General features: G+C 42.0%; 1 protein-coding gene across 1 annotated transcript in view; it reads left to right on the top strand.

Annotated features, from left to right (window-relative positions):
• Positions 1-26,208, top strand: part of LOC308326154 (unconventional myosin-VIIa-like) — a gene marked incomplete at its 5' end in the record, with an annotated part of 35,793 nt that extends 9,585 nt beyond the window's left edge. Inside the window, 38 exon segments of the mRNA XM_080778961.1 lie at positions 126-268; positions 725-935; positions 1,193-1,328; positions 1,458-1,624; positions 1,963-2,106; positions 2,885-3,043; positions 3,212-3,304; positions 3,770-3,864; positions 4,681-4,765; positions 5,973-6,074; positions 6,558-6,755; positions 7,468-7,848; positions 8,030-8,173; positions 8,676-8,744; positions 8,856-8,980; positions 9,400-9,526; positions 9,753-9,872; positions 10,063-10,236; positions 10,874-11,101; positions 11,830-11,997; positions 12,130-12,247; positions 12,356-12,482; positions 13,479-13,645; positions 14,573-14,751; positions 15,872-15,996; positions 16,403-16,565; positions 16,568-16,570; positions 17,990-18,132; positions 18,498-18,653; positions 18,817-18,922; positions 19,695-19,811; positions 20,217-20,301; positions 20,595-20,701; positions 23,810-23,995; positions 24,485-24,601; positions 24,686-24,769; positions 25,851-25,970; positions 26,085-26,208. Of these exon segments, the coding sequence (XP_080635087.1) occupies positions 126-268; positions 725-935; positions 1,193-1,328; positions 1,458-1,624; positions 1,963-2,106; positions 2,885-3,043; positions 3,212-3,304; positions 3,770-3,864; positions 4,681-4,765; positions 5,973-6,074; positions 6,558-6,755; positions 7,468-7,848; positions 8,030-8,173; positions 8,676-8,744; positions 8,856-8,980; positions 9,400-9,526; positions 9,753-9,872; positions 10,063-10,236; positions 10,874-11,101; positions 11,830-11,997; positions 12,130-12,247; positions 12,356-12,482; positions 13,479-13,645; positions 14,573-14,751; positions 15,872-15,996; positions 16,403-16,565; positions 16,568-16,570; positions 17,990-18,132; positions 18,498-18,653; positions 18,817-18,922; positions 19,695-19,811; positions 20,217-20,301; positions 20,595-20,701; positions 23,810-23,995; positions 24,485-24,601; positions 24,686-24,769; positions 25,851-25,970; positions 26,085-26,180 (5,268 nt within the window). The 3' untranslated portion in view covers positions 26,181-26,208.
• Between the last annotated feature and the right edge of the window lie 253 nt (positions 26,209-26,461).

Genomic DNA, 26,461 nt, shown 5'->3' with positions numbered 1-26,461 from the left:
TGTTCTTATTTACTATCAGAACAAAACATAACACAACATAACCCAATCTGGTGTGATGGCTTTCATTTTTCAACATCTGGGTCCTGTACATTACAACTTAAATGATGGGTCTGTGACTCTTCCAGGCAATATACAACAAACTGTTCATATGGATCGTCAAGAAAATCAACAGCGTCATCAATAAGATGGCAGCCAAACGCCCCAAACATGCCTCTCAGTCCATCGGCCTGCTGGATATCTTTGGCTTCGAGGACTTTGAAACAAACAGGTGATGTTGAGGTCTCAGTTCTAGCTGAAGACTATACTCAGTGGTTCTCAACCTATGGGGGAGGGGGAAGAAAGAAAGAAAGAAAAACAAAATTAAGTAATCAACAAACTATACTATAAAAACTGGTCTAACATTGGCCAAATTGTCAAATAATATAAGAATGACGCAAGAATTGTGAAAATAGCCAATCCACAAGCTTGTAGATCACCTATTTTCATAATGTTTATCTGTGGAGCTTGTAGATCGGCTATTTTCACAATGTTTAACTGGGGAACCGAGTCAAACAAAATTGAATGCCTCAACTCCTACAGGCAAGACTTGCCTGGGTGGGGGTCCCCAGTTCATCTTGGGGGGTCATGGCCTGAAAAGGTTGAGAACCACTGCTCTACCACAGTAGATTACATCTATAGCCATTTCTAAATTAACTCAATAAAATATCACCGCTTGATTTGACAGCTTTGAGCAGCTGTCCATCAACTTTGCCAACGAGCAGCTCCAGCAGTTCTTTGTGCATCACATGTTCAAGCTGGAGCAGGACGAGTACCTGAAGGAGGGCATCGTCTGGAACTACATCGGGTTCTGCGACAACCAGCCGACTCTGGACCTGTTGGCCGGGACATCCTGTAACCTGCTGGCGCTCATTGATGAGGAGAGTCATTTCCCAAAGGTATCGTCCTGTTGTTGTTCTCATCATGTCAAGTAATGATTGAGTATAGGATAATTTTAGAATATGTTCATGCTGCTCAGTATATATTTTTACGCTCACTCAGTTTTAACTTATGAGTTCAGGTAGCCTAAGAGCCCAGGTGTCAGGGACCCAGGATTTCTAGCCTGGCTGTAATTCATATGATGGGTGAAATTAGATTTGGTGGTTCACTACACTAGTGGAGGGGTTATTGATGATTGTTTTTGTCGGGTCAACAGGGCACAGACATGACTATGTTGAACAAGATGAACCAGCAGCATTGCAGAAACATCATGTACATCCCCTCTAAGAGCGAGCACGACACAGATTTTGGGATCCACCATTTCGCTGGAGTAGTTCACTACGAGTCAGAAGGTACACAAACTAATCACTTGACCTTCCTTATTTAATATCTCATTAGACATAATAATCCTGGCCCGCAAACAATAGCTGCAGAGTAATGAGGTTTGAGGTTCTTTTTTCTTTTTCTTTTTTGTATTCAAGGATTCTTGGAGAAGAACAGAGACGCGATCAGTTCTGACATCATGAAGACGATTGAGTCGTCCACAAATAAGTTACTTCATGTGATTTTTGAGTCTGAGCTTAAGATCAATGGAGTGAAGAGCACCGGCAACAGCAAGTTTGTCATGACACCCAAGGGTTCTCTGCGGGTATGAAACAAGTGTAACTTTAATTCTAAAGAGCCAACAAAAAAATAGTCTAATCTATGATCATGTCAGAAACCAGTGTATATGGACATAGCATTTAACAGTCACAGTTGCTATAAAGTTGCTAATCTGTGTGATGGACTATGGCAAATCATCATTGTATCCGGTGAGCCAGTAGGGTAGGCTACAATAGCAGTCTGGAGACAATTGGCGTAACGCCTACATTGGGAGAAAAATGTGGTAAAAATAATTGGCTATTTCTAAAACAAATACATAAATAGTCGTTATTGTACGCGTCATTGAACAGTAGTGGTCTTCCTGCTGTGACTTCACAGGGCAATAAGGGCATGGCTGATGGCCGCAAGCAGATGCCGACGCTGAGTGCTCAGTTCCGCCAGTCTCTGGACTCCCTGATGAAGAAGCTGTCTGCCTGCCAGCCGTTCTTCATCCGCTGCTTCAAGCCCAACGACGATAAGCAGTCCAATGTGAGTTCCTAAATGCCCAGAACCCCCAAATAGCATAGCCTCTGGCCCCCTATTGGAAAAACAGATATCAAATAAAATAAAATATATATTATATAAAAAATAGTGAACATATAATATATAATAACACCACACAAAGTGTCTCTGTGTTTCCAGAGCTATCCTCACAAACCTCTGTACTGCTCAGCGGCAGAATATTTTGCACATACCCTGTATTCTAGTCTCGCGTGGTCAGACTCTTGCCTCCCAAAATTTGCTTACAATGCTACAATTCCAATGCTTCCGTCATACAGTCTGGAGAACGGAAGCTCTGATCATGAGCAAGTGATAAAGTGGAAGTGAAGCCTCCTCCCCACATCTATCATCTAAGCATGTAGCTTGCTGTTTAGCAGAAATGGTTATGAAAAAAATAAAGATATATTAAAAAAATATGCCATTGTGGAATAGTTGGGCCAACGAAGAACCTCTGTGCATTTAATTCACCTATGTGAATTTATCGGTACCTTTTAAAATATTTAACTTTCATATTTTATAATGGAAATCAAAGGGGCTCCCTTGCTTACTGACGTCATCAGTATAGTGTTATGATTATCCATATGTCAGAAATAAATAATAAAATCAAATGGCATGCAACCTTTATTGTCCCTCAATACAAATCGAATCATGCAGAGTGCAGACATGAAGTCCGAGCTCAAATCACATTTGAACCCATTGTTTATTCTTTCACTGAGCAGTTTTGTGCCATGTTACAGTATAATTCATTCATTCGTGTCACCTTCAGACATTTGACAGGGCGTTGTGTACACGCCAGCTGAGGTATTCCGGTATGATAGACACCATCCGTGTCCGGAAGTTGGGATTTCCCATTCAACATACCTTCAAAGACTTTCTACAACGTTACAGAGTGCTTCTCAGAACGACAATCTGTGACCCTAAAACAGTAAGTCATGGCCTACTCATGATGATGTTAATATATTGCTTAAGATGCTAGGTGACTCTGACTGTGATATATACAGTACGTAACATACAGTATGAACCAGCCTTGTGGTAAGAATGTGTGCGACCCACTACCTTACTTAAGTGTCAAATTGTTTTGTTGAACCTTTAGGCAACAACTGTGGCCTGTTGTGAAGCGATCTGCAAGGCTACCATAACAGAAGGGGGAGACTGGAAAATAGGCAAGACCAAGATTTTCCTCAAGGTGCAGAAAACTTGTATAATTTCGCCTTGTTTTCCAGGCGTTAACAAATTGTTTTGTGTACTACATGTGATAACAATACTATGAACTTATGGCCTCATGCTAATTGACAACATTATGATTGTTCATCATTGGTTGGATGGTATGGTAAATTACACCCGTGTGAAATGAGGGGCGCTCTTATCATCGTACATCATCATGACGTAAAATAGACACTGTATATTTTCTCAGACACTGAGACACTATGATGTAAAATTGTCCATTCATTGTCAATAAGAATTTAATATTTGTGTAGGACAAAGTTTGTGCTAGCAGCCCTCAAAAAATAGGTACTGTAGAATGTGCAAGAAGCAATTGTACAGATTTATGCTTTCAGTTTGACTTTAAATGGACTATTGGATCAGCTCATGAATTGAAACACAGTCTTAGCAGAGGTATTATCTTAATTGACATTTCACCCAATTTCAGGATGCACATGACTCTCTCCTGGAGCGCGCGCGAGAGGATGAACTCAACAGGAAGGCTCTCGTCATACAGAGAGTCATGCTGGGATACCATGACAGGTATGACAGCAGTATGACATTACATGATGGGGTCCCTTATTTGGGGTACTTCCGGGTGCTTCAAACGCCACTGAGCAACTTTCACTGAAATTAATAGCTGGGGGTGGGCAGGGCAGTCCACCCTCTAGATATATTATAACTCTATGGATATACAGTAATACACTTACAGTATGTGACACATGCGGTATATGACGCATACATTCCCCATAGCCTCAGTACAGATGTAGAAGTATTTATTTACATTAGTATAATAAGGGGAGGCAACTAGAAAAGTGTGCTCCTCTGAGCACAGATATTTACCAGGCCGGGTTGCTTACCCAGGGCTCTGTCAGTTGTGCGATGTAGCTGCAAGATCACAAGGAACTGAAGCTGCAGCCAAAATAAAGTCTGTATAACAGGTGGTGCAGCTTTTCACATTTGTAGCACAATCTACGGGCAAAAGTGAAATCACTACTGGAGGTGCGATCGGATGTTGCGTTCCTTTTGAGGATTCTTTGTAAAGAAGGGTCTGCAATGTCTAAAAGCCCCTTGATATGTGATCCGAATTTGGGGTAGATCAGATGCTTCGTTCATCATTTTTGGCATTCTTTGTAAAAATGGGTCCCTCCCGCAAACTTTGGAAGGCAATCATTGCCAATGGAATATGGATACATACCGGTAACTCAAGAGATCTTGACCTACCGATTTGTGTTGAGTATTTGCTGTCAAAGATGTTGTCAATTTAAGCCTTGTTTAGTGAAGGAAGATTGATGGGTCGCATATAGTTAGTTATTAATCAACACAATGATGACTTTTGTCTATTTTCTCCTTTTGTAGAAAGTGCTTTGTGAATAAAAGGAGTGCAGCTGTGGTCATACAGAGACATTGGAGAGCTCACACGATGGACAGACGTTTCAGAAAGGTCATTGAACATCTGAACAGACAGCTCCCAGCTCATACAACATGATGGGTTTCACTTTGTTTATAAATAGAGGTCACCTTGGGCTCCATTTTCGTTCGATCTTTCTAAATACACTGTTTGGGGATTTAGCAGTGGGTAAGGGATGTTCCCCCACTAAAGTTGGTATTTTGGTTACCTGTCTAAATCCCTAAAACACCTCCGTTACCCGTTATATTATGCATAGGTGTGGTTTGGGCGTTACAATAATCAAACCAATCACCGGTCCACGTGCCATTGCCTTTAATATCCTATATCCGTTGCCCGTTATGCCCAGTTCTATAATGCTTCATAGCCTTACGGTCTATAGCCCATGGAAGAGTGATGTGTTGTGCTGCACCCGGAATCACGAGGCACAATGCCTGCCACAAATAACTTCTTTGACTATAAAATTATATAAACACAATGGACACAAGGAAGTGGCAGGCACTCACTTCTGCTGATTATAGGAAAATTACAAAGAGATGCATAGGAGAATAAGGAGAGATGACGCAGCCTGCACTACGTGGACATCTCCATGCAGGCGCGTGGTGCGCGCCGCTCTTTACCAAACTAATTTGGCATACGGTTTACGGGTGCTTTTAAACTCCACTTTGCGCCTTCCCAAATGTGTGTGACCAAAATAGCAATTTAGGGGAAAGCGTGCCAGCACGCCCATGACCACAACTCTAGGCGCAAATACCTGTCTCTGCAAAATACATAGCGGGTGACGCTGGACCAACATACTATTAAGGGACTGAGCAAGCTCCTATATTCGTAATTTTCGGGCAGTGGCCCACTTTTTCCCCCTTTTCTCCCAATTTAACCAATCCCACTTCCCATTGTACACTATAAGTACTGCAGTCCCTTGTTGCTGATGACCACTACCGCTTCTTTTCACTTCCTAATTTCACTAGTCGGTCATAACACTAGGAGGGCGTAATGCATGTGGAGCAGCATGCCCTAGGCTCACCCAGCTTCCCTCCCTCGAAGGAGGCCGATTAGGCCCCCGGGGCTTAAATTACCCCTGTGCCACCTGAGCAACCCTTAATTAGACATTCTACCTACACACATGTAGAAATTATACACAGTTCCAGTTGCTACTCCAAAGTGTAATGGTAATTCAATCTGAAAATGTGCTGTGGTGTTTTCTTGGTTCCACTCATGATTCGTTGTCCGGCGCTCCTTCTAGGTCAAGCATGGCTTTGAACGCCTGGTAGCAAAGGTCCACGCTCGCCAGCTTCAGCTACAGTACCAGCGTAAGAGAGCAGCGACAATCACCATTCAGAGCCAGGTATAGGCAGTGTAAAACTATACTGTGGCTTTTGACTGTGGCTGTGTTTTACTAGTTCTTTGTAATGTTACACGACTTCTGCATTCACTGTGAGTCATGTGATTGCCTATGAATATAAATGTAATCCAAATTGTATGATTAAAACTCTGTCACGTATTACCAGTCTCACAAAGGTACCAGTCAGTAATAATAATATTCCTCAAGGGAATGATTACTAATGGAAGGTTGTTACAAACTGAAGGTACGAGGTCACTTGGCCAGGAAGAGCTACAGGGAAAGCAGAGGGGCAGTCACACACATCATGAGGACTGATGTAAGTGTATGTTCTTGAGACTGAAATTAACATCATGAGATATTTGTGCATTTACACTGTATTTTGCACTTTTCATACATAGGATACTGATCTTTTTTTCTCTCTATCTCCTCTCTCTCTTTCTCTCTCTCTCTCTCTCTCTCTCTCTCTCTCTCCACCCTCCTCCTCAGATCCACCTGTCACTTCTGGACCAAGAGGCACAGAAGCAGAATGCTCTGGAGCTCCAACGCCGACTGGAAGAAGTTCTCGCTCAATCGCGGCTGGCCGCCAAAGAGCCCGAGCCAAACAGTGACAAGGAGATGGAGGAGGATATGGTCAGACCGTTCGCCGTGTTGGGGCGGCAAGGGCCAGCACCAGACGGCTTAGAGGTTAGCTGCCAACTTAAGCTTCTCCATATTGAATAACAAGTTAAATGGGTTGTATGTGTCTCCATTTCATTCAAATTGAACTAACGGTATTAACACTGAATATCTTCCTCTAAAACCAGATTAAGCTCAATGAGGGGAACTAGTACATAAGAGACAGGAAAGGCGGGAGAGAAAGGGCGATGACATACAGCCAGGAGCCTCCAGTCGGAATTGAATCGCAATGTGTGTAAACTGGAGGAACGGAGTCTGTTAATCTATGTTAAATAAAGATTAGATTACTAATGACCATGTTGAACTTTACCTTAGTGAGATATGGCGATAGTGCTACACGATTCTTGCTGAAATGTGAATCTCGATTTTCCTCCACAAGAATTAAGATCACGATTCTCAAACGATTCCAATTTTTGCCATGAAAATATGTATTGTCTTTAGTCTGTTGCTGTACATTACTACATTAAACATGTGGCACCTGGAGACAACTACTGTGGCTTTAAACGGACAACATTAAAGTGCTTGACCTCTCAAGTCTCTCTCAACATAAGAGTAACTAAAATGAAGTGAACAGTCAACTGCTGCACGATTCTTGCTCAAATTTAGAAATGAGATCGCATAGGTGTCTGAATCTAGATCGCAATCTTTTTTTTATTAATCGCACAGCACTACATGGCGACTGAGTTTTATCCTATTCCGTCCCTCATGTTTATTTTATCAGGACTTGGAGAGGGAGAGTGCCACTCCAGAGCCAGTGGAGGACACCCCAGAGCCAGAACCAATGGAACCAATAGCCCTAAATCCAGTGCTGACTGTGGACCAGGCGCCGACTCCGATTACGGCCCCAGCTCAAGCCCCGACTTCGGCCCGGGCTCTGGCCCCAGCTCAAGCCCCACCTCCGGTGTATGCTCCCATCCCACCTTCTATCCCAAAAGACTATGAAGATGAAGATGAGGCGTATGATGACTATGACGATGGCAATCATGAGTTTTCCTTCAGCAAGTTCAGCGCTCTTCACTTCCAGGGCAACGCCACGCATGGTCACATCACCCAGAGACTCAGACAGTCACTTCTCCCCCACGAGGATGAGGGGGACACGCTGGTGAGAGGATGGACAGCACATGAACTGGACTATTTGCAAGTGCAAAATTACTTTATGTAGAGTTAGCACGTGTTGTAAATCACCTATTTATTTCCTACCATATGCCATCGTGATGACATCCCTCTTTTTTCTTGTACATTTGTGTCTGCTCCTTCTCTCTCTTTTCCTGTCCTGCCCCCAGGCATGCCTTACAGTGTGGTGGATGATTCTGCGTTTCATGGGGGACATACCCGAGCCTAAATCTGAGCCCACCAGCCCGCTCATCAATAACCGGGCTCAGAAGCATGGGGGGAGAAGGCTCAGCAACCTGGTGGGATTAGACCAGGTGAAACTTAAATCTACCTATCTGTGTATCTGAGGAAAAGATTTTTGAGTGGTCATGTGTTGATGCAAAATGTAATTAATTCTGATTGTGTGGACTTGTGGAATATTTAAGTACACTCTTAGTGATTCAATCACTTAATGATTACTTTGAAGAATGGTACATTTCATTGCCATACACAAACCTTGGCTAGTAGGCCTAAAGAATTCCTGTGATCATTGAATTTATTATTATATCGCATTATTATCTTACTATTAATCCATAACTACATCCAATAAGAATCTATCTGCAAAGATAGCTGATCTACAAGATCACAATGTGTGGCATCACAATGCATTTTTTTTATGTTGAACATTTAGAAGAAAAAATAAATTTTCTTTTTTTAATTTGACCAAAATACCAGGTTTAATGTGGTTAAAGTGCAGAGTATTACCCATAAAGCCATCTGGTGCCACAGTATAACGGAATATTTATAATGTCATGAATTGCAATATGTTGTCGACAGAAAATTCTGAGAAAGAACAAGAAGAAGGAGAAGACAGGACAGAGGAGAAGATCTACTATCTTTGAGGAGGTGAGTCATTCTGTCGCCATCGCACTCGCACATAAAGCTGTGTTGCTTTTGTATACAGTACAATTAACATAATGAGTGTTTGTCTCGTCTGGTTTCATTTATCATCACCAGGTTGAAGAGGGAGAGGATGGAGAGGACATTATGATCGGAGAGGGGCCTACTCTGGATCGACCCATGTCATCCTTACAGAAGCTGCATGTCATCGTTGGCTACGCTCTGTCAAGACCAGACATAAGGTACAAAATAAATACTGCCATATACAAACAAATAAATATATGCCTTTAGTAGATCAGGACATCAGTGCCGATATCATGATATAGCCTAACCTTGAGCATTTATTTTAATTATACCACAGTTTATAATGATACTATTCTGAATTTTTATAAATAATTACTAACAAATAGCTTTGTTAGTAACAGTGGCTGGCGGCCTCTAGGTAACAGGGAAGGTAAACAAGGTGGATGCATTTGGAGTACTGATATCAGTAGATATAGAATGCCTTCCAGACAATCACAATGCAAGGTCATAACTAACTGTCATATAATATTGTCCTTTATCGCAACAGTGAAATAGTAGAACTATGCTGTTAGGGACATTCCTACGTCTATCGTGTTTACCATCGCTTGTCATGTTTTGTGTTTCCCTGCCTTGGTAGAGATGAGATTTACTGCCAAATTTGTAAGCAGCTGGTGAATAACAGGAACAGGCAGAGCTGTCAGCGAGGCTGGTTGCTCCTCTCTAGCTGTCTAGGGATCTTCCCTCCTACAGACCTCCTCATGAAGGTTAGTTCATAATGGAGAGACTGGTACTGTAATGCATCCCTTTCCAAAATGCTTTTACAGTGCAGTAGTTTAGTTTAATTTTAGTTTAGTTTATTTCGCACAATAAAAACAGTACAAAAAGGTAACATCAATAAAAGAGAAGTCTCTCTTCTCTTCTAGTCAAGTCTTGTCTCTTCTGCACTGCCTTCCTATTTTATTCAAATTCTCACTCTGTTCTGTTTGACAGTACTTGGAAAACTTCCTCTGTAAAGGACCGGGTGGCTATGCTGACTATTGTACTGAGCGTCTGCATCGCATAGTAGCCAACGGACAGAGAGGGGAACCGCCATGTTGGATAGAACTACAGGTAAGTGTGGAATGTTCAGACTTTGCAGCACTTTTTCAACTTTATTTTCACACAGACACATTGACACCTGTAACAAATGATGGGCACGTGTCCCTCATCATCACTTATGTTAACATTCTTTCTATACAGTCAGTCATCAAGTCAGTATTGTATCTTTGCATTCAACCTAATCATCTCCATAATTGCATAGGCGTCCAAATCCAAGAAGCCTATGGTTGTATCTGTGTCTCTGATGGACGGACAGAGTGTCAGTCTGTCGTTGGACTCAGCCAGTACTTCTGCTGAGGTCTGCCAAATGGTGGCCAAGAAGATCAATCTTAAAGACACCTATGGCTTCTCTCTCTACATTGGCATGAATGATAAGGTGAGCTGGAAGTGTATTAGTTGTATTTGTTCAGTTAGTCTGTAGCTGGATGGAGTCCATGTCTTATTGCTTTTCACCAGAACACTGCCGATAAACCTTCCCAAGATTTCTAATGTATCTATTCTGATTCCCTTTTATTTTGGCATTTAAAAGAGAATTCCATGCTAGAAGGCTTTCTTACCTTTATTTGTAGTTGTTACGTCCCGACCAAAGAGGTCCAGGTGTTATTTTGTGCAAAAGCACATTATTGGCTATTTCCCCTACCATAAGCCCTCAATGAATTGAATTGAATTGCATTGAATTGAATGGGGCATTGGGGTGTTGTGCTAATTCGCTTATTTCCATAGATTTTTTTGTACTATATATCCTCTCTTCATAATGTAAGTAGTATCCCAAGCGGCACACTTTACTACTTATTTCGATGGAACTAAGCGAATTAGCACAAAACCCCAACCCCCATTGAGGGCTTATGGGAAATAGCAAATAATGCACTTTTGCACAAAATAACACCTGTACCTCTTTGGTGGGGACGTAACAACTAAAAATAAAGGTAAGAAAGCCTTCTAGTCCGATATTCTCCTTTAAGTTGACACTTTATATGATATTGTTATCCTCAACATTTGTATTCCAACTCCAGATGTGGTCTCTGGGAAGCGGCAAGAGGCATGTATTGGACGCCATCTCCCAGTGCGAGCAGGAGGTGAGGAGGCAGGGCGAGGAGGAGCAGCATGCCCCCTGGAGGCTGTACATCCGCAAGGAGCTGTTCGCACCGTGGCACGACTGCTCGCTGGACCCCGTCAGCACGGATCTCATCTACCGGCAGATCATCAGAGGGCTCAAGTTGGGTGATTACATCTGTAACAAGGTGACGCATATTCAATTCTTGCCGGGAGACAATGGAGGGATTTTCATTTCTCATGTTGACTTGTGATATGAGATTAACTGAAAACTTTTTTGAGTGGTGTAACCACTCCTATAGACGGCTATGTGTGTGGGTACGAGCAAGAACATGTGTCCGAGCACGAAAATGTGTCCGAGCACGAAAATAGTGTTCTAGTGTTTGTTCACCACCAAGTGTCACTATTGCACAGCCTAACACACAGACACAGACACACACAGGCCAGGGAGGAGGGCTTGTACAGTACACTCGCCCTACAGTATGTACAGCAGCCGTAAGAAAGTCACAAACAATCAGATTTGTTGTCCAATAGAATCATTGTCTAGAATGTCTACTGGTTTTGTGAATGAAATTAATATCACAGTATATTGCCTGTGTTTGCTGATTCCAAGACAATTTAAGTACACATTGGTGCGAATATGGTAACTATGGTACTCTAATAATACTAATTCCTGTAGAATAGTTGAAGGGTTCCCAATCCTTTCAGGCCTCAAAATAATCATCTTTGAACTGGCAACAAGTAGTAGTACATACTCCAAATAGTCAAACTACTGTAGGGTTAAAGTGATTTTGCTGCCTGCTATATTCACTTATTTTGCTGGAGACCCCCTGGAACTCCCTCAAGAACCACTGGGGGTCCCCAGACCCCACTTTGGGGAACCACTGGGTTAAAGGAGTTTACCTGTGTCATTCAGGAGGATGAATACGTCCAGCTGGCAGCCAAGCACTACCGCGTCCAGTTTGGCTTGGACAACCGTCCCGAGAACACACGGCAGGTGGTGGAAGACTGCATCACTATGTCACTCGTGGAGTCCAAGTCTCTGGCAAAATGGCTCCAACTCATCAACTCGGCCCACATACAGGTCATACAGATGGACGAAGTTTTTATTTTTTCACATTAACAAACTAAACTGATCTTATACAACATTGTAACAGAACGTGCTGTTTAGTAGCTTTATGTTCGCTATTCGCTAATGAGAAATGTTGCCACGCAGGAGATTAACTACAGTGACAAGAAGACAGCCGATGACGTAAAGGGAGAAATAGTGGACTTTGCCTGTGAGAAATGGCCCGTCGACTTCTCCAAGTTCCATGAAGTCATGATGACCTCAGGTTAGCACCACCACCACGCCGGATAATATACAGTGCACTTTGAGAGAAACTTAATTCCGACATTGCTCATCACGGGTAACGCTTCACATTTTGTCCTCACCCATACAGGGCCTCCACTGCCTAAAAGCAGGTTTGTGGTGGCGATAAACAGCAGTGGTATCTTCTTCATGGATGGAAGAGACACAAAGTTGTTGGTGCTGCCCTATATTGAGGTGACTGGAATTCATATGACGAGGTAAGCAGCATAGGAGTAGGACCTCGAAAACACGAACAAGCCATAGGGCTGATAAGGCTTATCACCCTCTCAGTGATTTTACCACTCCCCTCCCCAGGGCAAATGAAGGCTGCGCATGTGATAATATGAGTGCACATGGCTATTAGGGTTAGAGTTGTAAAAAATCCAAAAGAAAAGAGACAAATTGTATTTCAGGCTATGAAAGGCAATTAAAACTAGCAAATGGCAACACCTACGAGTGGGTCCAATACTAATAGGCTAGGCTATAGGAAATATATCAAAGCCAGGTTACAGGTATTTGACTTTTATGAGGTGGTGTTTTGCACCTGCAGATAGGTCACTGCCTTCATGGGACATGAAGACATATAAAAACAATTGACCTTATCTTTTGTCTACATGAAGACATGAAGTTATGTATGCCAATAATTTGTTGAAGCAGACATCTTAAACGGCTCAATTTTCACAGATTAACAATCTTCTCAATGGTGAAGGCTTGTAGAGATTGTTCTTGAGAGCTTGCAATGCTACAATAGCAGCAGTAAGATCATTTTAACATTGAACCGGTGTTATTGTACAGTATTAGGTTGCATTTGTGTTTATTTATGCCATGCCTCGTGTATAGTTATATAGAGCTTGTTTTAGATGAATCGGTTAAAAATGTACAATGCGTAAATGTGTGCATGTTTACACATGTAAACATTTACACCCCCAGTGGTTTTGTTAACATATTAGACATGGAGGTAGTAGTACTCTTACCCAGTGTGGCTTCACAGACTATAGAACGTCACGTTGCTCAAGTGAAAAAAAGGGAACCTTGTGCAGAGCATGGAACCGGCCAGTTGCCTTAATAGTGTGAGATTTCCAAAGGGCAAAGGGCAGGTGCTCTAGCACCCCCTAGTGTCTATCTGTGCACGCCACTGCCTGTGAGTGATTACATTCTGGTTACTGTACATCAATGCATCATCAGTACATCAATCTATCCATCTCAATATCCAGCGATGGTACAGCCAGCGGGCAGTTGGTGAGCCTGGACATGCTGGATGGGAGTTACGAGCTGAAGTGTCTGGATGGGGACGACATGGCTGCTCTAATGCAGCTGTACCTGGAGGGCCTGAAGGAGCGCTCCGAGTACGCAATAACACAGCAGGACGCCAGCAATCCAGGTAGGACGTTACAGCAGTGGATTTCCACCAGGGGGGTTCCACGTGGTCCTCAGCTAAATGATGGAAAGTAGGTAAACAAATGGATCCTTAAAGATCTTTAACTCTTGAGAGTGTAAAATGAAACCAAATGGACCTGTAAGAGTTCCAATTGGTTTCATTTTACACTCTCAAGAGTCCATTTGTTTACCTACTTTCCGTCATTTAGCTGAGGACCACCTGGAACCCCCTCAAGGACCACTGGTGGAGGGTCCATTTGGTTTCATTTTACACGTTCAATAGTTCAATTATTGTTAAACATCTGTATTACTTAATTGACAAGAAGTCTACACAATTTAATTGTTATTTTGATCAACGTTTGCCTGTTATCTCTCCTATAGTACCAACATCAATACAGCATGGAATTGTGGACAAAATCGTATTCAATGACAAAATATAATGGATACACATTTACATGGATATAGACACATAGTATATTACACAATTGTACACAGAAGTACTGTACACACTGACATCAACGCTTAAGAGAAAAACGTTCAAATTGCATCATGGTGCGTTGTGAACTTGTAGATCTGTTATTTTTCCTATCCGTTTTAATATTATAGATTTTTTAGTGTGAAATTGTGTGTGTGTGTGTGTGTGTGTGTGTGTGTGTGTGTGTGTGTGTGTGTGTGTGTGTGTGTGTGTGTGTGTGTGCGTGTGCGTGTGTGTGAGAGTGTTTTTTGTGCAAAACTAATGCTAAAAAAACTATATACCAAATGTCCCACTTTAAACAAAAGAAGCCTATTGGCTGCCGGACCCCTATCTGTCTTTACAGGAATAGTATAGATTAATAATTAATGTTATCTGATAACATCAGTGCATCTTGTTCCCTCTCATTCCTTTTTACTTTGCTTCTCTGTTCAACTCTCTCTTTTATTCTCTCACCAGACCCCATGTTTCTGGCCTGTAGACGAGGTGACCTTGTGGTCGTGAAGAAAGATGCAGACTTCAGTGTGGAGAGCAGCTGGAACCGGGCGACACATGAACAGACCGGGAAGACTGGTGCAGTTTACACCGATAACCTCCGGTTTCTGGCCACCCTCAGCAAGCCCGCTGATGCCACACTGGTAGGAAGTAGGAAGTTACCTTGTTACATGTGATCATTAATGGGGAATACCACTAATTTTCAACATTGAACTACCGGTATGTAATTAATATGCCTTAGAGTTGTTGTGTGGAAATAATAATAAAATAAAATAACCCCCCCCCCTCCCCCCTCCTTCTGTTTAGCCTAGAACTGGTGGTCTAGAACTTGGGATCATGTGATCAGTGACATCACGTCTGTGTACTCACTGATAGCATGACCCCAAGTTCTAGACCTCCAGTTCTAGGCTCCAGTTCTAATACCGAAGTCCTGACTTCACCCCCTCATCCCCAGGTTCACGGAAGTTTTTCCCTATGGAGAATAACATGTGGTCATCTTAAAATCGTCTCGTATAAGAATTGTGGTCCAAAAATAAGGTGGCTCTGTATTGTTTTCGACAGTCAGTGACTTATATTTGATACAGTCTGTTTCTAGCGAAACTTTAACTAATTGAGCAGCAGTAACATTAGTGTTCTTATATCTAAAATCCCTCTATGGAGATTACAATGCAAATAAATCACACCTGTGTGAAGTGAGCGGTGCAACTGTACCGTGTGGGGGTCCGTGGGGGAACGCGCCTAGGGGGCCGGCCTGGTTCCGGCGAGCCGCCCCGCATCCGAAACGGTCGAGAAGTGACAGAGTTACGGTGTTGCAGTTTTTCGTGCTCGGACATACAGAAATACATACATACGGACATAGCTGCGTAATGGAGCGGAGGCACCGCTCAAAAAGTACATGAACCCGTGGACTTAGGGCCCTCTACCGATATTGACGTCAGACATGAGTGCTCTATTGCTGCTGCTGTTGTTTTGTTAAAGCACTGCTTTCCCCTGGGAAGAAATGTAGTGAAAACAAAATAAGGTCAATAAATTGGAGACATTTGAAAGAAGACTGAAGTTAGTAGGAGTAAAAATAATAGCCTTCCCTATATTTCAATAATTTTCATGTAGACCAACCGGATTCCATTTCCATTGAGAGGCAAAGACACTACAGTTTTTAGCATGGTTTTAGTTACCTGCAACTTTAGGTCTGGTGTGAGTCATGATGGATAAAAGTTATGCCCCTTTTTGGTGTTACTGATGAATTGCCTTTGAACCACCCAGAAACTGCTCACTGTGAGTCGAGAGGGAAGCCAGAGGAGGATGTCGTCAACACCACCATCACCAAAAGGCAGAGATGAAGCAGTGGCCCCCATGTCCCTCAGAGAGTTCTCCATTGAGAACTTCAGGTGATGAGAAACACAGCAGGGTGACACTAATGAAGGCTGAATAGCCGAAACGTCTGCCATGTGATGTAGAAAATAAAGCAGTTGAAGATTCATACTTGCTGTGTGTGACCCTTTACCTATATTTCTAAAACACATGACAGCAGTCATTTTTTGAGACCTGGTCAAAAAATGCAACACAAATTTACAGATGGTGACAAAAACCTTCATTCTCTTGCTTTCAACAAATGTACACAAAATTACACACACACACAGGCTACAGACAGTAATGTGTGTGTAATACTGTGTATGTACAGTATACTGTCTAATTGTCATCTTGTGTGTTGATCTCAGCTGTTCCATTCTTGACCACAACTCTGCTACAAACGACTCTCACAGAATGTCACGTTCTGCCACATGTCACTCACAGACAGCCAAGTAAGGATGGGGGACGCCATGGCCCGTCCAGAGGGGGCACCAGAGAGAAACTGTGGGCCTGCTCCAGAGAACCTCTCAAACAGCCGCTGCTGCCTAGCGTGGCCCGTAACTCTGAGCTCAACCCCCTGGCCTGTAACGCCTTCACTGATATCCTTCTAAAGTAAAAATCAAGCTGTGGGAGCCCCGGTTTCAATCCCCGCTTCCGCGCAATGCTACACAATGTTTGCAGTTAAGTTAGCAAGTAAGCAGTAAGCAAGGAAAATACACGGTAATGCATCAAATGCATAGAAAATTGTAATCTGGGATCATAATCATCATAGGTACCTATCATAAGATCACAAGAGCTTATCATAGGATCATAAGAACCTATCATCAGTCTAAACAGTATAATATCAAAAGATCTATAATGTGTACTTTGAAACTATACACTCTTGGTGTGTATAGTGACTATATATGCCAGGTTTACAAATTACCTGGCAGCATCTAAATTACATTTTAGCCTTTGGATAAGCCTGCAAGGTCATTGAGGCTACTAGCAAGTGCTACGGGCTAAGGTGGAGTCTGACGAGATGTGTCTTCAGATTACGGCAGAAGATTGGGAGTGAGTCTGCAGTTCTAACTGCAATGTACCTGGTCTGTTTTGTTTTATCCCATATCAGAGATCTATGAAACATCTACCCCACCAAGACAGACAGAATCCCTGATTGGCCAGGAGAGATATTATAACCTTAAGACAGTACTACTTGTCAGTGTCAGCCAGTAGGTGTTCTACCCGACACTAGAGTTAAAATGTCTCAAAGGAGTACAAGGTGGTGGTGATGATAATAATAATTATAATAGAGTCATATCTCTTGTTTTGGGGTTACTACCATAGCATGTGAAATGTTTCACTTGCATTAACCTATCCTAACTATTCGTAGCAGTGGGGAAGTGGCATCAATAATTGAATACAGTGCCACTGCCAATACCAGTTGGGGGTTAAGTGTCTTGCTCAGGGATAAACATAGACTGGTCTGGGAGGTCCGAGAGGTAAACCAGTAACCTTATTATTACCGACAGCTTGTCTACACACTCAGCTACGGCCACCGGTAATGGCTGTTATTGTATTAGAAAACAGATTGGTTAAAATAAAGTTGTATTCAGTAAAATAAGTTCAGGATTGCAGCTTAGACAGACAAAGACAATCTGTTATTTGTAGTCTTTAATTTCACAACTAAAACCTATGTATAGTATTACAGTAGCTAACAATCCTGCCATGCATGGCAGTGAATTGTATTTTCTCTTGTGTGTGCATCTGTCTGACGTGTCTGTCTGTGAACAAACACTGCAGTCTACAGATTTTCATGAAGGTTTCTGGCAATGGTTCAGGCTACCCTATACTGGGATGATAGAGATGATACATTCTTTGGTGGAAAAGGTCAAAGTTCAATGTCAGAATTACATATTTGGTTATATCTCAAGAATGGAGTGGTGCGGAACAACAACTAGTGTGGGGCTAAGGTTTTTTATTTTGCTATGGACCATCCCATACTCTATGGAGAGGAGTCTTCCTTGACCTTGGCCTCCACCCATCCTGAAGTACATGGGGGACTACCCCATCAAGCATGCTCGCAGCCCCCTAGAGCTGACGGACCAGATCTTTGGACCTGCCACCCAGTACGAGGCTCTGCAGGATGAGATCTACTGCCAGATTATGAGACAGATGACCAACAACAACAACAGGTACTACTAGCTTGTGTGTGAATATGCGTGCGTGCAGTGGCGTGCGCAGACATTTAGAGGGGCAGGTGCTCAAGTGAAAAAAGGGCACCTTGTGCAGCACGTGGAACCGGCCGGTTGCCTTAATAGTGTGAGATTTATAGATTTTGGGGCCTAAATAATATATTAGAAGCTTTTTTTTTTCAAAAGGGCACATTGCCAAAAGGGCAGGGGGTGCTCTAGCAACCCCTAGTGTCTATCTGTGCACGCCACTGCGTGCGTGCATGCGTTTATACTTACTAAATGCTATAATGATTTTGCTGTAAGCTAAAGAAAGTGCTGTAAGCTAAATCATTATAATCTCCTCTCCATCTCTCTCTCTCTCTCAGATTGAGTATGGAGTTTGGCTGGCAGCTCATGTGGTTGTGCACAGGCCTGTTCCCGCCCAGCCAGAACCTGGTGAAACATGCCACGCGGTTCCTGGAGTCGCGGCCCAGAGACCCTCTGTCCAAGGGCTGTCTGAAGAGGTTACACGCCATGGTCAGGTACACCTGTGGTCAAATAGCATGCACTGATGGGGTTGTGCACGCATAGCAAAATGCAAACTGAATACAACTGTCGGCACAACGTTTTTAGACTATTTGAAAGTTAAAGAGTTAAATTATAACACGCATAAATGCTCTCTGTTGTACCTCTTTGTGCCGTTAGAATGGAGCCCAGACAGCTGCCTCCCCATCTAGTGGAAGTGGAGGCCGTCCAACAGAACAGCACACAGATCTTCCACAAAGTCCACTTCCCCAACGATACAGACGACGTAAGACCAAACCATATAAACTGAAACCTTGTCCAGATTTGGAGACAAACTCATTCTGTACACATTAGATGACTGATGTCATAGACTGGCCACATGAAGTCCAATATCCACATTAAACCATGCCATTATTATAGTTAGCAACTTATCTTGCTTTGCTTATTTCTTATTGGCTCTTGCCTCAACACGAAAATACATCTACAAATATTTCATATAAAACATTTGGTATTGCCTCATTGATACAGATTGATGCTTTTTCATGGTGAAATATCAATCCATTTTTTTTAATACACATTTTTTTGGAGCGTCGCAGTCCCGCCCCCGACGAGGGCCCAGGAAATAATTCCCTGTTCATTTTCCCCATAGACGTTTCTCAAACTCTTTTTGTGACAAATCATGACAATAAAGGGAAAAAAGGTAGGGTACAACAATTTATTTTAGTTTTGTTTTTATTCCTACTAATTATTTGATCTGCCCAAAACATTGTGTTTATTGTCATGTTTTGTCACAACAAGAGTTTTCTTTGTCCATGGCGTAAACGTCTTTAACTAAATACTTTTTGAAATGTCTATTGTAAAATTAATTAATTATTTCCTGGGCCCTCGTCGTTCTGAAAGGGGGCGGGACTGCAACGCTCTATTGCTACGTAATATACGTGGTCTGTCAGCTTACTCATGACACAAATAATTGTCTACAGATATACTGTACCATACAGTATATACTCAAAGTGGACAATTCAGTGTATGACTGTTGGACTGTCACTTTTTCACTGTAGCTGTTTGAAGTGACCTCAACAACCAGAATCAAGGATCTGTGTCGTGGAATAGCCTCTTCGCTCGGACTTAGCTCGTCCGACGGCTACAGTCTGTTTATGAAGACCTCACTCAAAAAGGTGTGCTATTGTAAAAGAAATACGATTTTTGTTTTTGTTTTATTCTTTTTTGTTTTCTTTTTCTGTATCTGTATTCTGACTGTAACTGCATTCAGATTTTTTTTATAGAACTGAGTTCTAGCTCTGTAGGCATTAGAAGGGAATGGCGCCAGATTTCTATTTGTAAACACATCAAGACACCAAAAACGCTTCCATCTGTGTGAACATTCACTTCTAATCGATAGATAATAGAGAGATATCAGAATATTATACATTGTGACATAGTGGAAAAGTAATTAAAACAAATATTTGTCTATTATTGCAGTATATAAATCACACACCTTTGTTCTATTTCTACCAATGGGACAACAACTGACAGCTTTAGACTTCTTTTTCCATAATATATCAATCTTTTTTCTCCCATAGACTGTTAGTTTGGACGACCGGAAGTATTTCTTTGACAGTTTAAGGGTGACAGACCAGCCTAAGAGAGCAAAGAAAGTCAAAGAAGGTGATGGTTCCTTAATTAATATTAGTTTATGGATCTTGTTGTTCCATTTTCAAACATGCATTGTATTATATTTATTAGGTTGTACAGACCTGATGTACAGTATGTGTGTTATTTCGTTTTTGCTGTTATTTTCTGTCTTTCTTTCTTTCTTGAGATGTGATCTCTTAATATCTCTGTGCTTTGCCATCATAATTCTGTCACAAGTGACTTAATCCCTTTTCTTTTCATCACCAAGCAATGAAATATTTTTATGTTTTAATCTATAGATGTGAATAAATCACTTTCTTTCCCAGGCATAGCGACCCCTGCTCCATACCTGGTCCTCTTCATGAGGAAGCTGTGGTTCAACGTTACTCCCGGCAGAGACATAACCGCTGACCTGTCCTTCCACTTCCCACAGGTCAGACTCACAACAGCCACAACACATTCTAGACATAACCGCTGACCTGTCGTTTCACTTCCCACAGGTCAGACTCACAGCCACAACACATTCTAGACATAACCGCTGACCTGTCGTTTCACTTCCCACAGGTCAGACTCACAGCCACAACACATTCTAGTCTCCATCACTTCCAATTCCTTTTCACAAAGTATGTACGTCGTCCATGCATTCATAAAGCACATTAAAAAAAACAGATGTTGAGTGCTGTAGTACCCTCAGAGGGACCAAATAAGATAACCTCCACTTACTCTCATTTAAAGGTAGTTTTAAGTGATACTTTCTTTGTTCAAACAACTTAGTTAAAGTTAAACCTTTGGGTGCGCCGATGGCTTAGTTGTTAAGGAGCGTACTACAGTCTCATGTGCAGCCTGTTGGCGAGTCCCGGGTTCGATTCCTGAGACTGGCCCATAGAGTATTAAAAGGATAGAGACTGATCTGGCGCGAAGCTCCGCCCCCTCCGCTATTCATGTCAGTGGAAGTTGCTCAGTGGCGTTTTGAAGCACCCGCAAGGACCGTCTATTTCCGCCTTTTGGGGCGCATTTCCGCATTGGACCACAACATTTTGGTGGTCCAATGCGGAAATGCAACCGAGCGCTCAATGTTAAAGCCCAGCTGCACGGGGTTTCCTCGTCATGAATCCACGGGTCCGCCTGCAGTCCTTCCTCTTACCACTAGGGCCCAGCGCTTCAACGTTGGAGTGCCTCACTGGCCTCTTGGCCTGGCCCCCTTTCTGAAACCAGCTCCTCGCCACTCGCCCTACACACTTGCCCTCGATATGCGCGTTCACGCGAGGCTGCGCCATATTAAGTGTCGTCCAAAACCAAGCAGCCTTGAGTGGAAGTGGCTTATAAAGCCCTCAAGAGCGAGTCTGTGCCGATCTAGACTCGATTGCCTTGTGCAGCCCTGCTCTCTGTCCGCATGGAAACCGCGACCTACAAATGGAAGTACCACCACAAATAAATGATAAAAATACTCCTCCTAAACAATCTTCATCTGATGCAGAATAGACAACGCTCCAACTGATGTTCACAAGGGCTCTTTATTTACCCCACCGTGAAAAACTATAAATGAAACCACACAAACAAAACAACTTTTAACACAATGATCTATAAACACCATGGATGTATATGACATATGTCATTTTTGACAGTCACGCTGTATTTCCTTTTTCCATGTTAATGAAATCCACATGTCACACAAACACGTACATACACGATGCAAACACATACACGATGCAATGCAATATAACTTTAGGCCTACAAACAAAATAAAAGGTAACACAATTGCATGATGGTAACCATGGCAACAAATGGTGTCTGTTTCCTGTTTCTGCACAAGGAGGGCGAGTGTATTTCCAAACAGTTTTTTATACCCAGCACCCTAATCAAGGGAACTTGATTCAGCTGGGGGCACTTCCTGACGAGGGAAACTCCCGAGAGCACTTCAAGTCAAGGGACTGGTTTCAGAAAGGGCCTGGCGGACCTTTACTGCGTACCACTCCCTGGCTCTCTCCCCTGTTTCCTGTCAGTCTCCACTGCAGTGCCGGTTCTAGGCCTTTTGAGGCCCTAGGCAACATATTATACAGAGCCCCCCCCCCCTCCTGCTTTGCCACGCCGGATAAAAATTGTAAATTTGCCATGAAAATGCTTCAATCTGGTGCACTTTGAGATCAAAATTAAGAAGCTAGGTGGGGGCCACATATGTTTATAAACAAATCCCAAATGTTTATAAACAAATCACAAATGTTTATAAACAAATCCCAAATGTTTATAAACAAATACCAAAATGTTTATAAACAAATCACAAATCCCATGAGACTTGGTCCTACCCCCCCGACCATGAGACTTACTACAGGTCAACTGGTAGTGGTCCTACCCCCCCATGAGACTTACAAATCCCAAATGTTTATAAACAAATCCCAAATGTTTGTAAACAAATCCCAAATGTTTATAAACAAATCACAAATGTTTATAAACAAATACCAAAATGTTTATAAACAAATCCCAAATCCCTTGGTCCTACCCCCCCGACCATGAGACTTACTACAGGTCAACTGGTAGTGGTCCTACCCCCCCCATGAGACTTACAAATCCCAAATGTTTATAAACAAATCCCAAATGTTTGTAAACAAATCCCAAATGTTTATAAACAAATCCCAAAATGTTTATAAATAAATCACAAATGTTTATAAACAAATCACAAATGTTTATAAACAAATACCAAAATGTTTATAAACAAATCCCAAATCCCTTGGTCCTACCCCCCCGACCGTCCACTGTACTATTGAAATAAAGGCAGAAAAGCCCCAAAAATATATATTTATTTAAATGTTAACGTTCTATATTCTGATATATAGTATACACGCACAACAGCTCTCCAGCTCTTTAATAAACTGAAAATATACTTTCAGGTGGGTTGCCAATTTCAGCCAGTTGCAGTCTACTGGGGATAGAGTACCGATTTATAAGCTTCATGTTCCAGTTGGAGCTAGTGTTCGAGTTCAAATGTTGTCATCACTTCCACTTTCATTTGTTTATCCTCTATTTATACTGTTTAAATTCTCTTTCCTGACTAGATTAAATTGAAATCCAATCTGGAAAGGCATTTTCTGATTCAAATACATATTTACCCTGACTGTGTGCATGCTTGGCAGGTTATTGGTGTCTGTGAACCAAATAACGTGAACAGATGGGTGAATCTTCATGACAATTGGTGGGAATGTGGTAGTAGGCCCAGGGCTCATAGGCTAAGCATGGGCTACACTGAAGAGATTTGGGTCAAAACGGTCAAACGTCAACTTTTTGACCCAAATCTCTTCGGTGTAGCGAGATTTGGGTCAAAAAGGTCAAACGTCAAAGCTTTAGCTTTTATTAAGACTTAGTCAGCATTATTCAAGGAATGTCTGACTTCGGTGTTGCCTTGAGTTGGTGGCAGAGTACAAGCGTCAGGAAAAAATATCCTCGCATCGCGATGCCATACGCTACATTGTTAGCTTGGAGAAATGTTCCTTTCAGCAAGTGATGTGTGTGAGCGATTATAAATGAGATGCTCTTTTCACCGCCACAGGAGCTGCCTAAATACCTACGGGGGTGGCATAATTGTACCAAGGAGGACATGATCAGCCTGGCTGGACTCCTCTTCAGAGTCAAGGTAGACTCAGACAAATCGCAGTTTGTCATGATCCCGAAGATGCTGAGAGATCTAGTTCCTGCTGACCAGATGAAACTCATGTCCCCTGATGAGTGGAAGAAGGTAGGACGAGAATGGAGGTTTAAAAGGACGATGGCGATAACAGAAGTCCAAAATGCTTGATTGTTACATGATTCACGCAGACCTCAGTTGGTTCCAGTTCCAGTTACATTGATTCAGATGTGATCATATATTATCCAATTCTTTAAATGTCTTACCTTTAAGTGTATCACAAACGGTCTATCCCACTGTAACTCTGCTAAGCTGCTGGTGTTTGCTGCTATCTTCTGGGAGCATAAGGATAATGATTGGTAAAAGAATTGTTGGCCCATTGAAGTGTATCTCCATACACTTCAATGGGCAAACTATTCTTTTACAGATCTACTCTTCCATTGCTATGGACAAACACAGATGACATGCTATTTTGGTCAGTATAGAAGTACAAAAGACAGGCAATGGTGAGGATAAGGAGGAACAAGGAATAAGTGCCTTTTATGTGACTGTTATTGATGTAACTTTAGTGAATAATTTGAGCTGTGCTATTATTTGCAGCACATCATCTCCTCCTATAAGCAGCAGGCTGGCATCACAGTGGACGAGGCTAAAATCGCCTTCCTTAGTAAAATTTTCCTCTGGCCGACCTTCGGCTGTGCTTTCTTTGACGTAAAGGTAAGCAATCTTGATCGAATGGAGATTTATTCAGGGGAGAAAAGAAATGTGATTTCAGTGCTGATTCATTTTTTTTCTTTGCAGCAAACAACTGAACCTAGCTACCCAATAGTGCTCAGAATTGTCATCAGCAAGCAAGGTGTCAGCTTTATAGACCCAAAGACAAAGGTTTGTGCATGACTCGTATTAACTAACACTTGGTGATTGTTTCTCGCTGATCTACTATATCTATATCACTATAGTAATAGTATTCTTGTCTCAATAATGGGACGTTCACACTGTATGTGTTCAATGGCAATAGATATTTACTTTGTTTATTGTTTTTTTCACAGAAGCATTCAAGTCAGGTGTTTCAATAATTATAGTATTGACAGCTTCTCTTTAGTAAACCCACAGTAACCCTACAAGTCAAATTTTAAATAAACACATTGCATTTTACCCCAAAGAAAAAACAACAGTATCAATAAGAGTTGAAAATAAAAAGCAGAAAAATAAAGAGACAACACAAGACAATACAAAACAGTACATGTCCAACTCCATGATACATCCATAATCTGCGTTACAGCACAGCACCCCAACCACAGTAGACCTACAAATCAACACTCCAGACCTCACATATCCTCAAGCAGAGACAAATTGAAAGAATGAACCCCATATGGTCCCAAATCTACCGGAAGATCCGTTTAATGAGAATCTAATCTTCTCCAATTTTAGACAATACAAGATGTCCTTTATCCAGTGAGTGTGGGAAGGAGTCTCCGAGCTAATAAAGTGACAAAAGCCAAAACATTCTTCTCTGGTTTAGAGAGTGAGGGTACTGAGGGGAAAACACCAGATATTGACTGCTAAATGCTAATTGAGAGTGATTACCTGGTTGTCAGACTTGTTATGCTCTAGGGTGACTGTGAGCGCAGCAGCATTCTGTCTGCACCGCTCAAATGTTCAAGCAAATTCAACTTTGACCCATCATGTCACCAACCTTTCAATCACTCACTTCAGATTGGTCTGATTTTTTTTCACCACTTGCTGCTTAGCTTGCGCTGACTGCATCCGGTGTAAGAATATTAGCTCAATCAGTCGTATTTATGTCCCACTGCTGCATACTGTTGGTTATTCTTCAATGTACAGTATGTTGTGAATATTTTACAATACAGTTGTATTCCATCATGTCGTTTCATAAAAATGCAATTTAGTTTTGATAAAACAACAGTACTGCTATTGTCTAATAATTATGATATAAACCCTTTAGGAGCTTCTCGTGATGCATTCTTTTAACCACATCACCAACTGGTACAGTGACGCCACGTATTTCCAAATAACCATCGGTAACCTATTGGGAGCCAGCACCTTCACCTGCGAAACCTCAGATGTAAGTGGCACGACCTGTATCTCATAGAGAAATGTTTCACCCTATTTATAGTTTGTAGGATAAACCAACATACCGTACAAAGATCAAAGGGTAACTGATTATCTCGTTCTCTAGGGCTACAGAATGGACGACCTTCTTAGATCCTACGTCAACATGTATGAGCAAGAGAGGAAGACTGCTTTGCGGCCGAGAAACAAGATGTTCTCATGAGACCCTGTGGGAAAGAAGAGAGTACAGGCTTAATACAGGCTTAATCGTTTTTAGACACTTTATTTATTGATTTTCATTTCACAAAAGAAAAACAGATGTTAACCATGAACGCTAATTCACTGAACCCCTCTCCCACCAAAACCCCAGTGATTGTGATTCTTTTGACTACCCCTGGAGCTAGCTATGTTGATTGTATCTCAATTTCTCTGGAATCATAGAGAATACTTTCCGGCCTTAAAATGTGCCATAAGTGTAAGTGATATATATTTTTTGTTAGAACT

Source organism: Protomyctophum bolini (assembly GCF_963924005.1).
Source record: "Protomyctophum bolini genome assembly, chromosome: 12".
Lineage (NCBI taxonomy): Eukaryota > Metazoa > Chordata > Actinopteri > Myctophiformes > Myctophidae > Protomyctophum > Protomyctophum bolini.
The sequence above is the reverse complement of the archived record's forward strand: the minus strand, read 5'-3'. Positions and strand labels throughout refer to the sequence as shown.